The sequence below is a fragment of the Pteronotus mesoamericanus genome, unplaced genomic scaffold, assembly GCF_021234165.1.
Source record: "Pteronotus mesoamericanus isolate MK-2021 breed Mesoamerican mustached bat unplaced genomic scaffold, CSHL_Meso_final scaffold_54, whole genome shotgun sequence".
Lineage (NCBI taxonomy): Eukaryota > Metazoa > Chordata > Mammalia > Chiroptera > Mormoopidae > Pteronotus > Pteronotus mesoamericanus.
In genome coordinates this window covers 67,972,203-67,986,371 of record NW_026555321.1, presented here as the reverse complement: position 1 = coordinate 67,986,371, position 14,169 = coordinate 67,972,203, and the positions used below count along the sequence as shown (strand labels likewise).

General features: G+C 32.0%; 1 protein-coding gene across 1 annotated transcript in view; it reads left to right on the top strand.

Annotated features, from left to right (window-relative positions):
* Positions 1-14,169, top strand: part of ZC2HC1A (zinc finger C2HC-type containing 1A) — a 46,776-nt gene that overhangs the window by 22,788 nt on the left and 9,819 nt on the right. The window contains exons 5-7 of the mRNA XM_054595072.1: positions 414-562; positions 4,384-4,483; positions 5,063-5,162. Of these exons, the coding sequence (XP_054451047.1) occupies positions 414-562; positions 4,384-4,483; positions 5,063-5,162 (349 nt within the window). The remainder of the gene's footprint in view (positions 1-413; positions 563-4,383; positions 4,484-5,062; positions 5,163-14,169) is intronic.

Here is a 14,169-nt window from a genome sequence, read left to right as displayed (position 1 = left end):
ATTTTTTTCTCTACTTACTCATTTTTTGTATCAAGGATTTATATTTTTCCCCCTCAAATTTGATTCTTTATTTTATTTTATTTTATTTTTTTAGTTTTGGTATCACTTTATTTTTTTTAATTAATTTATTTTTTCAAATACATTTGTCTCTGCCTTCCCCCCACCACTTTCCCTTGCCCCCCGCCTCAACTCTTCCCCTTAAGCTGGAAGAACATCGGAATTTGTCATATACTAGCAGACTTTGTGCTTAAATATCTTACTAAGTTTGGATAAGTCAGGTTCAGTGGTTATAAGGAAATGAGAGATTTTGTTCATCAAATGTTATTATTTATGCTTGTCTTTATATAAACTCATAATTTTTATGTCCAGTTTCAAGTATTATGTTATCAAGTTTCTTTTTCTTTTTGCTTTAGATTATATTCAGTGTCCATATTGCCAGAGGAGATTTAATGAAAATGCAGCTGATAGACATATAAATTTCTGTAAAGAACAGGCAGCACGTATTAGTAATAAAGGCAAATTTTCAACTGATGCCAAAGGAAAAGCTACTTCTCGGACCCAGGTGAAATGTGCTACGTAATCATTTCTACAAACAGATGAGAAAATGACTTTTTCAAGTTTACTGTTTTGTGTTTATGTTTTATAGAACATTTAAGTACAGTTTTCTCACCTGTTAAAATTTACGTATTACTGTTCAAGGATTTAATAAGTAATTTGAATGAAATTTAATAAGAAATTTGGCTAATTGAAAACAAATAATTAAAATTAATTAGTTTGAAATGGACTTGAGTTAGCAGAGACTTGAAAATATATATATTTTAAAGAGGTATTAGGGGAAAAGTAAGAATATAAGTAAAAATAGCTGCAGCAGTTTCACAGGAAACCAGAGGTGACAGAGGATAAGAAAATGGCAGTAAAATCGTGTTTTGAAAATTATGTAAGTATGGAATATTTCTATGCTATATATGAGGAATGCAAATGAGGAAATGAATGAATATAGGGTCAAATCCAAACTGCTACTTTGAACCTTTATGTCTTCATCTGTGAAGTGGTGATTAACATGAGTATCATGAGACACAAGTGAATAATGTCTGTGGAAGCACTTAGCACACCATTAACCATGTAGGGATTTTGTTACATGAAATTGATTTTTACAATACTGTTGTTTTTCTTAAAGTATGTTGTTACACAAAACACTGATCATGTCATACTTCAAGCAAATTTCATTTTTTACAAAGCTTTTATTTGTAAACAACTTTTAGTATTATAAACGTAGCAGACAGTAAATACATTTCTCTTATTATTAATAAAATATTGAATTAAAGGACTTCAATAAATTTGGGGCCTCCTTGAGAGAATATTTTCATTGAGTTTTTGTTAATATTATTGGAAATAGAGCACATCAGTAGCATCCTTGTGCGCAAAAAACAGTGATACCTTTCAAATAATTTCCAAAACAGATGTCAAACAACATATATCTTTTATATAAATAGTCAATAACAGTAATATGATTTTTTATTTTATTTTGTTTAAAGGACAGAGCAAAGGATATACAATAAAGTGTGCATATTCCAATAATTTGGTGACAAATGATTGATAAATGTAAAATACAGGTAGTTGATTTTCTCACTTTCAGTTGTTTCAGTGCTGATTCCATGTCCAGTCATATATGTTCATTTCAGTCTAACCCCATATTTTCTCATCTCTCTCCATTCAAGAAGTTTTTATTGAGCACCCTCTTTGAATCAGACACTGTCATAAGTACTGGGTCTATTAGTAAACTAAATACAGTACTTTTCTAAAGATGCTTAAATGCATCCTTGTTATATTTAGCAACTGTACTTTAACCAGCCCTCAGTATTATCAGTCCTGAGCATTCTTAGTGCTCAGCTGAATGGTTGGTTCAAATAGCAATTTCTGCCATTTTTTATAAGTGAATGGCCTCCATGTTCTTTAAACTTTTCCAATTTCAATAAAAGGTCTTGGTAAATATAAATATTTTACTAAGGAAATATTAGATTTGTGATCTTCATAAAAGTACATGAACTAATCGGCACCTAATAAGTACTTACTGAAAAGAAATATATGTTGACTATAATTGTATTAAAATTATTTTGTTATTCTGAATGAACTTAATATGAAATTGTTGATAGCTAAAGTCATCCTGAAAGACTTTATAATTCTGGTAAAATTTCAGCTAGATGTTTTAGAATAGATAAAATACAGCTTAGCAAGGAAGGAGCCAGAGTATCTAGGTCAGGGGAACAGTGACTTACTGAGAAGCAAGTGAATATGTTTTAAACAAAAGGCATTCATAGTATGAGAATTCAGAAAGGAAACTAATCTGACTAGTTCTTGTTGAAAGTAATAAGAAATATTGTAGGAGATAGAGAAGGTTGGGCTAGGTTCTAGGTACCTCAGAAAACCAGACAATGAAATTGAGTAAAATGGTAGGAGGTCTAATATACAAAGCAGAAAGACAAAGGACCTTTTGAAAGGAATATTCTGCTTTTTTCTATTCATAAGCCATTAACTTAATAGTAATAAATTCTAAAATGTATATAAAAATCTGTAGGTCCCTGATATATGCTGCTACTAGAGCCCTTTCTACCAGTGCTCAACCTAAACATTTGACCTCTCAATATATTATATGCCATCCTTCATTTATGCTGATCATTTTGCTCTTTTTTTGGTAGTTAGCAAAATATGAGTTGTCACCAGTTCTATTTTTTCAGTTTTATGGGCCTATTTTTAGTAGACATGTCTCTGATATGCTGACAAGTCTTTGTTAGGTCTTGTTTTCCACATTGTTGTTTATTTTATAATCTTTCCTTATGTTTTCATTCGTGTTTTAGTGGGAGAGACATACTAATAGATGTCCTTATGAACCAGAAACACCTGTTAGGTTTTTAAAGAGACTTATCCTATGGCTTATCTCCAAAGTCTTCTAGTCATTTGTTCATCTAACAGATAATTATTGAAATTTTCTATTTGCCACATGCTTAAGAAATTTCAATTTTTGGCATAATAGTTCCAAATGTGCATGTTATTTGAGTGTGTGTGTGAGAACTTGTATCAATATTTATTTTTAAAGGTCACATACTGAATTTCGAAGAGTTATAATGTTTGACTTTAAAATTTGTGTTTAGCTAGTAGTAGTTTTAGTACTAGTGCTACTATTGATTATTGGTTATGAAATATGATTTGGTTTTTGAAAATCAGGTTTAAAACTATTTTCACAAAGTCCTAAGCAGTCTAAATGCATTAGGCTGAATCTCAGGTATCTATGCAAGCACAGTAGTCTATGCAGCCTTATAGTTGAAGCATTGGGCTGGAACTGAGGTGGCATGAGTCTTAAAATCTGTTCATATGTTAAGTGGGGTGAAATCCTGGGCAGGTATATTTCTTTCTATCAGTGCAGGCGATAGATATTTTTGTGTTTAGTATATGAGCAAAATTTGGCTCATATAACACAATAATAAAATAAAATTAATAGTAATATCCCTCTAGAGAATGGAGCAAAAATAAAAATAAAATAAGGTGATGTACTCTATCTTTTCTCAGCCCATATCCCATTCATCTGACATGGTCTGGTGAGGTCAGTGAAGCCAAACTTGGCTTTGTCTCTTCACGTTGGGGATATCCAAAAGGCAGCTTCTGTAAAACTTGTCCTTACTGATATGTAATCTTAGAAATTTTTACCAGGAAATTTGACGGCATTACACATATGAAATGTAAAACTACACCAAGAACATGTAGAATCCTGACCTTAAAGCTGTACCACCTAATGAGCACCATGAGGTATCTTTAAGTTTTTCTGTTAGCACTCACTTGGCATTTAAAATCTAACACTGAGGAAATATTTTCCGCTAAGCCTTCCTCCTTCCTCCCCCTGCCCCCTGTGAACTGGGGAAAGCTGCTCTTTGTTTATTTTAGCAGTGGAACATCTGAGCCAAACTTTTAGTACACCAATTTTGAGAAGGAACATATTTTGGGGAACTTCTCTCTGAGGTAATCCTTTTTTAAAAAATTAATCCTCACCTGAGGATATGTTTTTTCTTGTTTTTTGTTTGTTTGTTTGTTTTTTGAGAGAAAGAGAAGAAGGGACAGAGAGTGGGAAGAAACAATTGGTTGCCTCCCATATGTACCTTGACCGAGAATCTAACCCAAAACCTTTTGGTGTATGTGATGATGCTCCAACTAATTGACCACCTAGCCAGGGCTGAACTGACACTTTTTAATCTATACTTCCTCACTTTGGATAACAGTAGCTAATACAAAGATTGCTCATTGAAGGGAATGAAATACTAGTTTTTAAATACTAGTTAACAATAGATATTCAAAACTGATGTTGATAAAAAAGTTTTATTTTCATTATTTTAGTATAAGCCGCCTGTTCTTAAAAAGTCAAATTCTCCTGGGACCATATCGTCAGGATCTTCACGATTACCACAGCCAAGTGGCACAAGCAAGACTGTTGTAGGTAATGAGATCTATGAAATAACTTGCTTTATTTTTGTTATTAACAGAATTGGTAGAAAAGGAAATGACGATAGTGTTCTGTTCTCGATTATTAAAATATATTTATAATTAACAAGATATAAGGAGGTTAAGTAATTATTTTTGGGTAAAAATAAACTTTCAATACTTTAGATATTTTATAGTCCCTTTTTTTTTTTTAGTTTCAGTGCGTACCCTTGATGTTGTTGATAAAGCATTTGTTCAGAATAGTCAACCAAGTGCTTTTCTTTATTCTTTGACCATTTTTCCTTCATTTCTACCTATACTGCTCTGAACTTGACAATTGTCCTTAATAGACAAATGTTTAATGGTTTGAAGAAGATATTGACTACTGAAGTGTACCTGTATTTGTATGTATATTATAAGAAATACAGAAATAAGAAATGAAGGATATTATATATGGAATTCTTAGTTGATAACTTGTTTAGATTTATTGCCACAAAGATTTATTGCCACTAAACCATTGTTTTCCTTGCCAGATGTTGTTTTACGTGATTTTTATTTTATAGCTTCATTAAAACTAATTCCTTTTTATTGTAAGGTGTACCTTCAGGTAAAGTCTCTTCAGTTAGTAGCTCTTTGGGAAACAAACTTCAGACCTTATCTCCCTCACATAAAGGCATAGCAGCCCCTCATGCAGGGTAAGTCTACATTGAGTTTAATTTATTAGTGATGTATACACACACACACACGTGTATGTATATATGTATATATATGCATAAATAATGCTAAGGCTTTATTTTGTTTAGATAATTGGCTTTCTAATTAACCTTAATTTTCCTTCTAAGTTCATTTGTCTTTTACTATTACTGGTCAGATCCACACTCACTGCCTTTGAGGATCTAAATTAGTATAACTGTATTGCGAAAATATCTAGTGGCATTAAGCAAGAGTCTTAAAACATTTATATTTTTGATTGAATAATTTTACTCTGGGAATCTAGCTAAGGAGATTATTTTAAGTACAAAATATTTTTGTAATAATTATTAAGCATTATGTGTCAGGGACTGTACTTGACATTTTACATATATTTTTATTAAAACCACCCATACCATATGAGGAGTGGGTCAGAGAAGCAAAGTAATTTGCTTAAAGCCACACAGCTCTTAAGAGTTGGAAAGAGAATACAAATCAGGGTCTCTTTAGCTCTAAACATGGGTTTCTTTTCATATGATTTTACTATAATGTATAAAATTACTGAAATATGTCTAGCTTTGAAGAACAAATACTGAAACTACAATGGGACTTTATGCAACCATAAAAATATATGTAAATTTTAATAAGCTAATTCTGCTATAACACGAATGGAATGTAGAATACAAACCCCATGTCTGCTATAATAGAAACAAGAAAAATAGGTGTAGACAAAAAAAAGACCAAATATGCTGAAATAGTAATAGTGGGTTATTTTTTCCTTTTATTTAATATTTTCTAAATCCTTTTTTTTTATAATTTTATATACATAGCTTTCAATAAAGTAGCATAATTAGCTTTCAACGGTTATGTTACAGTGGGAAAATTATTGATAACACTGGAGATTTTAATACTGGACACAGGAGGACTGGAGAAGTCCTCGTATTCCAGTAGAAACTCACTTTTTCTTCCATTTCGATGTTAGAAAATTAAGGATTACTACATCACCATTAGAATGAAGTCTATGTCTATATCTTTAGAAATACTGATAAAGTTGATACAGGAAATATAACACACATTACTTTCAGATACATGTTATCACTTTAGCTTTATATCAGAAATACATTTGAAGGTACCTATCAAATGAGAGTAATTGCTTTTTGTTTTTCTCATTTGGACTATTCAAAAGTACAAGAACTAAAAGGAACTTTATTTCTTTTTTGAAAAAAGAAAAATAATCAACTAACAAGATCTGATTAGTTTAAATGTTCTTTTTTTCCCTTTTTGTTGTGCTTCCAAAAAGAAAAGACAGGTTATCCTTAATAAAGAGAGAGGTTATCAGTTGAACCAGTGGTTGAAAAGTAAAAGGTTCTCATCTTCCAGTGGGAAAAACTGATTTGATTTTTTTTTTCTTCTCTACTGTTTTGAAATCTATTTTATTCTGTTTTGTTTTATTTTTATTTTTTATTTTCACCCAAGGACATGCTTATTGATTTTAGAGAGGGTGGAGGGAGGGAGAGAGTGGGAGAGAAATATCAATTAGTTGCCTTTCAAAGACACCCTGACCAGGGACCAAACCCACAACTTGGGCAAGTGCCCTGACTGGGAATTGAATCCACCACCTTTTGGTGTGCTTAATGATGCCCAACCAACCAAGCCACATGGACCAGGGGTCTGCTGATTTGACTTTAATAACTTAAGTGTACACTTAGTCACTTGTGTTTTAACTTACAAAGACTCTTAACCACATCACAAACAGTTGCCTTCCATGTTAGTCTATAGTATTTGTTTGTAGTGTTATTTATAGTTTCATTTGCAATTGATTATTAATTGAAAGCTAATATTTTTCAGTACTTCTCCTACCATGCTACTAATTTTATCAGTTGGCTATAGTGAGTTGCAATGACACCCAGTATTCTTAAATAGGGCATGTGAAGCTGGCTGGTATAATTGAAAGCAGCCCTTACTTTAAATTAGAAAACTAGACTTCAAGGCCCTATTTTGCCACTAAAAAGCTTTATGACTTCGACTTTGTGCTTGTCTCATTTCTCTATCTCACTCTGACAACATCTGTGATTCTGCTTAGACCTTGACAACTGACCTAAGAAACTTTAATCAACATTTACAGGATCCCTTGGAGAAAATATGTTTTCACTAACAAGCAAAGATTATGAGTACATAGTTTTATGTTATGTACTACTTACAATACGATGAGGAGTTAAAATTTCTGGTTCTCTCACATCATATTAAACTGTCAAACATCACTATTCAAACCCTGATTGTCTGTTTATAGGTGATCCTTATGTGGTAGCGAGGTGTTTTAGATACTGGTAAGACAGCAGTGGTGTTTGCTTCTGGCTAATATATTACTATATTAACTGGAACATTACTGTATTAAACAGAACCATTCATGGCTGTCTCTTCAGTGGCAGACTTCATTAGTTTTTTAGAATGATTGCAGTAATGATTGGTTTCCCTTGCTAGGTTATAAGATATGTGATCATAGAGCTCTGTGTGTCTTCCTTGCTTATCGATAGATATAACTACAAAATGTTGTATAATGCATAGCATATAGGCACTCAATAAATTTTTGACAAGTGAAAAAGAGTAATGAATTAATAAATTAAATCTCTCATTCATCAGTCTGTTGGCACATCACAGAATCATGATTCTGCACTGATGGAATAATTACATGAAATTTGTATAGCAACTATTATTTCCATTGACACAAGTGTCAGGAAGAGTAAAGGAGTTAAAACATCTGGTTAGCTGCAATGTTCAAGACATTGAGCATCTTCTGTGATTAGTAAAATGAAATAATTTCAGTGATTTGGAATTGTTTAAAACCTGTATGTACACAATCTGCATTGTGTTCAGCTTTAAGCATGCATGCCAATGATTCTGTAATATTTAGCATATATTGGAATCATACCACAGAAAAACTTATCTTTGTCCTTGGAAAAATTCTCATGTTTGTTAATTAACTTCTAGACAACATGTATGTCAACTGATTTTAACAATGTTTTTTAAGCGAAGCGAACACTCAATGGAAATTTTCCCCTTATTCTAAAAGATGGCTATCTTTAATCCTAGGAGATTTAGAAGTTTTATGAAACACAGCTTTTAAATAAATATTGCTACATTTTAATTCATCATGGAGTTCACAGTCGTGCCTTCAGAACTGTGTTTTCTTAATGGTTAATTACCAGCTTAAGTGGATGTTTCAGCTGATAATTTTCAATAGCTAAAATCAAATTTCAAAGCTTTACTTCTGTTCAGTTACTGTGAAAAACAGGAGTTTGGAGCAACAGGATGCATGTAAGAAACATTCTTAATATAAAAATTGAATTTGGTTCCTCCTACTTTATATTAACAGTAGTATAGATAACTGTCTGATTTTTAAGTACATTTTGTATTTAAATTGTTATGAACTGTTCTTTTTTATGGATCTAGAAATGCCTAAAACAACCTAGAATTGCAGAGTTTGGCTTCTTATGTGGACAACAATGATTGAGATTATTGGATTTGGAAAGATAACTTTGTCATGGAATTATATACCATATTATCTGTAATATTGATACATTGATATCAATATTACATATAAAATATATACATAATATTATTATGTATATACATGATATTAATATTACATATATAATATCAAATGTATCAATATTATGATTGATACATTTGGGATCAAAAATAGGGGGGCATATTTCAGAACATTGAATCCCTCAGTATTATAACAATGGAGTCCTCTAAAGATACAGAATACCACCTGGTGTTAAAAAATTTTTCCCACTATTAATCAGAAGTCATATTTTAATTATAACTTAATCTACTGTGCTTTCTGTAGTTTTACAAGACTGGTTTATTTCTTAAGAGAATTCACTTTCATAAAATCAACAGTAAACAAGGATCTCCTATAGGTTAAAATTTATTTTCAAATTAGAAATAGGTTGTTGATATCATTTCCAAATTTTTCTAAGACTGCTCATTCAGCTATAAATATTTCGAAAGCTTGCCAAAGTATCATTTCTTTCTAGATATACTGTTCATATCATGGCAGTTATATGCAACTAGAGATAGACATTTTAAATTTAAAAGATAGTCGATTTAAATTTAAAATGTAATAGACACTTCCTGGTTTCTATACTTATAATATTCACTTCCATAACTCATGGTTTGCAAGACCAAGGAAGACATGGAGAAGAAACTTCAATCAGAGAATGATCAGCTGGATTGATGCCTTTAAATTCCCTTTGAAAATATCACCACTTATGCAGAACTTTCAATTTCTTTTCAAATTTCCCTTCATCTTGTTGCTGCTTTAAATTATCTTTAGTGCTACTGGAGGTAGAGACTCAGAAGTAAGGGGTTTGATAGAAAAGAAGACATAAGCAAGGATGCGTCTATGATTACAAAAATAAATATGATGATGATACGTGAGAAAAGCTTATTACATCTCAGATCTGAGTAGCTTAGGGAAATATTTAAATATTTGAAAGTTCTTTCATAAATGAATATTTTAAAAATTTATTTAATTACCCCAACATTGGCTTTTATTATTTAAAAATATATGTGTAATTAAGATTTTATATATAAATTATATATAATTATTTATAATTGTTTATATATGTAAATTTTTAATTATATTGTTTAACTTTATAAATGAATTTTTGTATGGTTATACCTTGATATGAACATAATATAGGGTAGCAGATAATAACAGAACATAAATTTAAGTGATTTTTAGTTTAAGATTAACATTTACTTAGCCTAAGTAACATTTGAATTGTGTGTGTGTTTATATATATACACTTATATACATATATAGGTAGATAAATAGGTCAATTGAGTTGAATTTGTAACACAGGTATATGGCATGATGATAAATCATCATTGGAACCAGCCTTTCAATTAGGTTTTCAAAATCTGAAAATATTGGCAGTCCTCTCATATATGGAATATATAGAATATTTCCATTAGATAATTGCCTCTAGATTTTTATTGCATTTTACAGTCCTCTTTCCAAAGTTGAACTTTGCTGTATCATATGTAAAATCTGAATAGTTCTTACATTAGAGGAATCTGTCTCAAAAATGTAGTTTAAGATTTTCTAAATTTTAGTTTTTGTAACTTTTTTCTGAAAAAGAAAAATCTTTTATTCCTTATTCCAAATTCAGATTCATTTTGTTAAGCTCACAGTTGTTTTAAGCTAGAAATGTTTCAATAATTGTTAATTATAACTTAATTAAACATTATTAATTGTTAATTATAGCTTAATAAAACATTAAGCTAGCAATAATGTTTTCATAATTGTCAATTTGAAGAAAATTCTGATTTGTTAATTTAAATTCTAAATAGATAACTTTTTCAGTAAACTTTCACAAATAAAATACACCATCAAATTTAATCTCAAACATTTTAGAAATTGTTTCATATGTATTTAATGAAGCCATTTTTAAAAACTTTAAAATGTCTTAAAAATGTAAACATCACCTCCTGCAAATTATTAATATCAACCTGTTAATTATAGCTAAATGCCTGTTATGTATAGGATACTAAAAGAAATAAAAATGGATGAAATATGTTTCTCCTTATAGACCCTTGTAAGCTATAAAAATGAACAGATTCTTTTTAGACACTAAACTCCATAAGAACAAGCATCAATTCTCTCTTATTTATCAAGATATTCCCAGAATGTAGCACAGTGTCTGACACATAGTAGGTGCTCAGGATCTATATAGTCAGCAAATATTTGGACACATGAATGAGCAAACAGGCACCCTCTTAAAAGAGGTACTTTAAGTTAGCAAGCAGTGAGCTGTTACTCAGTAGACATTTAAGGTAATTCCTCTAATTTCATAATTTAATTTTTCCTGTTCCCTACTGTGAATGCATATTGGTTGGTGATAGTATATATGATTCAGTTATTTGGTTGATACAAACCAAAGAAACACCTGCAGACCATCAGCTCTATTATCCTTGAGATAGAGGAGATCCTTTATACTTTTGGCATGGCCACTTCAAATTTTACCTGTGATTTTTCACAATTACCATCCACATGTTTTCACATAGGGTTATTTTTACTTTTCTCTAAATTTCTAAAATAGTCATTCTTTGTTAGAAAGTGAAATTGGGTAGAGGTATAAATATTTGTTTATTTTATACTTGGAATTTTAAAATGCAGGAGAAATGAAAAAGAAAAATGTAAAGAAGAATAAAAAAAAGGTTGTATGAATTCAGGGAAGGGAAAATGCAAGATTATTTGGGAACAAGCATCACATCTGTCTTCTAGAATAACAACTTTCAGTTTGCTTCTAGCTTCACAAATTTTACTTGAAACAATTGTTATCTTAAGAGTCTTCATTGATTTCCATCTTAATAGTCTTCATTGACTCCCTTGCCTCGCTATACATAAATGAGACATTTCTTTGGCTAGTCATCAAAACTGTCTAGATGGCCTGCCTGGTCAGAATTTTTATACTTAATAAAGGACATTGTATGAACTTTCTGAAGATTCCTTTTGACATTACTCCTTACCCTGGCAGTGAGATAATAAGAGCTTGGGGTGTGCATTTCTGATAAACCAGAATAATGTCTTTAAAAAATTTTATATAAAGAAACAAATGTAGTAATCTCCTTATGGGTACACCTTTATATATTTTGATAGTAAAATGGACAAGTTAGGCCCTCCACTTCGAATTGGAAGATATGTGCAAAGGTTCTATGACAGTGGTACAAAGTCAGACAGTGCCATCAAAAGACATGAGTTGTTAGCCATTTACAAGTAAGTATTTGTAACTCAATTTGCTTAATCTTTTTCAGATATTTCCATAAAAGCTTTATGTACAAGAATACTATAAACTTGTACATTCCTATACTTTAAAAATCTCATTTTCATCATTTTTAAGCCAAGAAGTGCTAAATTATCTTCTTGGACTTAAAACAGCTTGATTTTTGCTGAACATTTCCATTGTCCTAAAGTATTTTTAGAGCATACCTTTTATTCCATTCAGTTTTAATTTTTAGAGAGTTGAAACATTTCACCTTCAATAATTGTTATTTTTAAGAAGCTCTTTTTTAGGAGTGATATTTTTTATTTTTTTATTTTATTTTTTTTAATTATATTTTAACTTATTTTTTCAAATACATTTGTCTCTGCCTACCCCCCCACCACTTTCCCTTGCCCCCTCCCTCCTTCCCTCCCTCAGCTCTTCCCCTTTGGTTTTGTTCATGAGTCCTTGCTATATGTTCTTTAACTTTCCCCTTCCCTTCCATTTCCCTGCCCCCCCTCCTTCCTTCCCTCTTCTCTCTCTTGATTTCTTTTCCTTTCACTGTTTCTGGTCTTATTTTCCATGCATCTTTGTATTGTTGGTTAGGTTCCACTTATAGGTGAGATCATATGGTATTTGTCTTTCGCCCCCTGGCTTATTTCGCTTAGCATAATGCTCTCCAGTTCCATCCACGCTGTCGCGAAGTTTAGTAGTAATTTTTTTCTTTCTGCTGCGTAGTATTCCATTGTGAAAATGTACCATAATTTTTTGATCCAGTCATCTACTGATGTGCATTTAGGTTGCTTCCAACACTTGGCTATTGTAAATTGTACTGCTATGAACATTGGGGTGCATAGGTTCTTTTATATTGGCATTTTGATGTTCTTTGGGTATAGTCCCAGCAAGGGGATCACTGAATCAAAAGGCAGTTCCATTTTCAGCTTTTTGAGGAAATTCCACACTGCTTTCCACAGTTGGCTGCACCAGTCTGCATTCCCACCAACAGTGTACTAGGGTTCCCTTTCCTCCACAGCCTCGCCAGCACCTGTTGTGTGTTGATCTGTTTATGATGGCCATTCTGACCGGTGAGAGGTGGTACCTCATGGTGGTTTTGATCTGTGTTTCTCTGATGGCTAGTGATGCTGAGCATCCTTTCAAATGCCTCTGGGCCCTCTGTATCTCCTCCTTGGAAAAGCGTCTGCCCAGGTCCTTTGCCCATTTTTGATTGGATCGTTTGTCTTCTTGGAGTGGAGTCGAGTGAGTTCTTTATATATCTTGGAGATCAAACCTCTATCTGATGTATCATTAGCGAATATATTTTCCCAAACGGTTGGCTCCCTTTTCATTTTGCTGATGTTTTCTTTAGCCATGCAGAAGCTTCTTATTTTGATGAGGTCATACTTGTTTATTCTTTCCTTTATGTCCCTTGCTTTAGGAGACATATCAGTGAAAAAATTGCTGCTTGGGATATCTGAGAGTTTCCTGCCAATGTTTTCCTCGAGGACTTTGATGGTGTTGGGAATTATATTTAAGTCTTTGATCCATATTGAGTTTATTTTTGTGTATGGTGTCAGCTGATGATCCAATTTCAATTTTTTGCATGTAGCCGTCCAGCTCTCCCAACACCATTTGTTGAAGAGCTTATTATTGCTCCAGTTTATGCTTCTGCCCCCTTTGTCAAATATGAGATGCCCATAGAGACCTGGGCTTATTTCTGGGCTTTCTATTCTTTTCCACTGGTCTATGGGTCTGTTCTTGTGCCAGTACCAGATTGTTTTGAGTATAGTGGCTTTGTAGTAGAGTTTGATGTCCGGAATTGTGATCCCTCCTACTTTGTGTTTCTTTCTCAGGGTTGTTGAGGCTATTTGGGGTTGTTTATGGTTCCATATAAATTTTTGAAATGTCTGTTCTATTTCTGTGAAATATGTCATTGGTATCTTGATAGGGATTGCGTTGAATCTCTAAATTTCTTTGTGTAGCGTGGACATTTAGATGCTATTAATTCTTCCAATCCATGAGCACAGTATATGCTTCCATTTATTTGTGTCTTCCTTAATTTCTTTCTTCAATGTTGTATAGTTTTCTGCATACAGGTCTTTTACATGTTTGGTTAAATTTATGCCTAGGTACTTTATTTTTCTTCTTGCTATATCGAATGGTATTTTTTTTCTGATTTCTTCTTCTTCTATTGCATTGCTGGTGTACAAAAATGCCTTTGATTTCTGAATGTTGACTG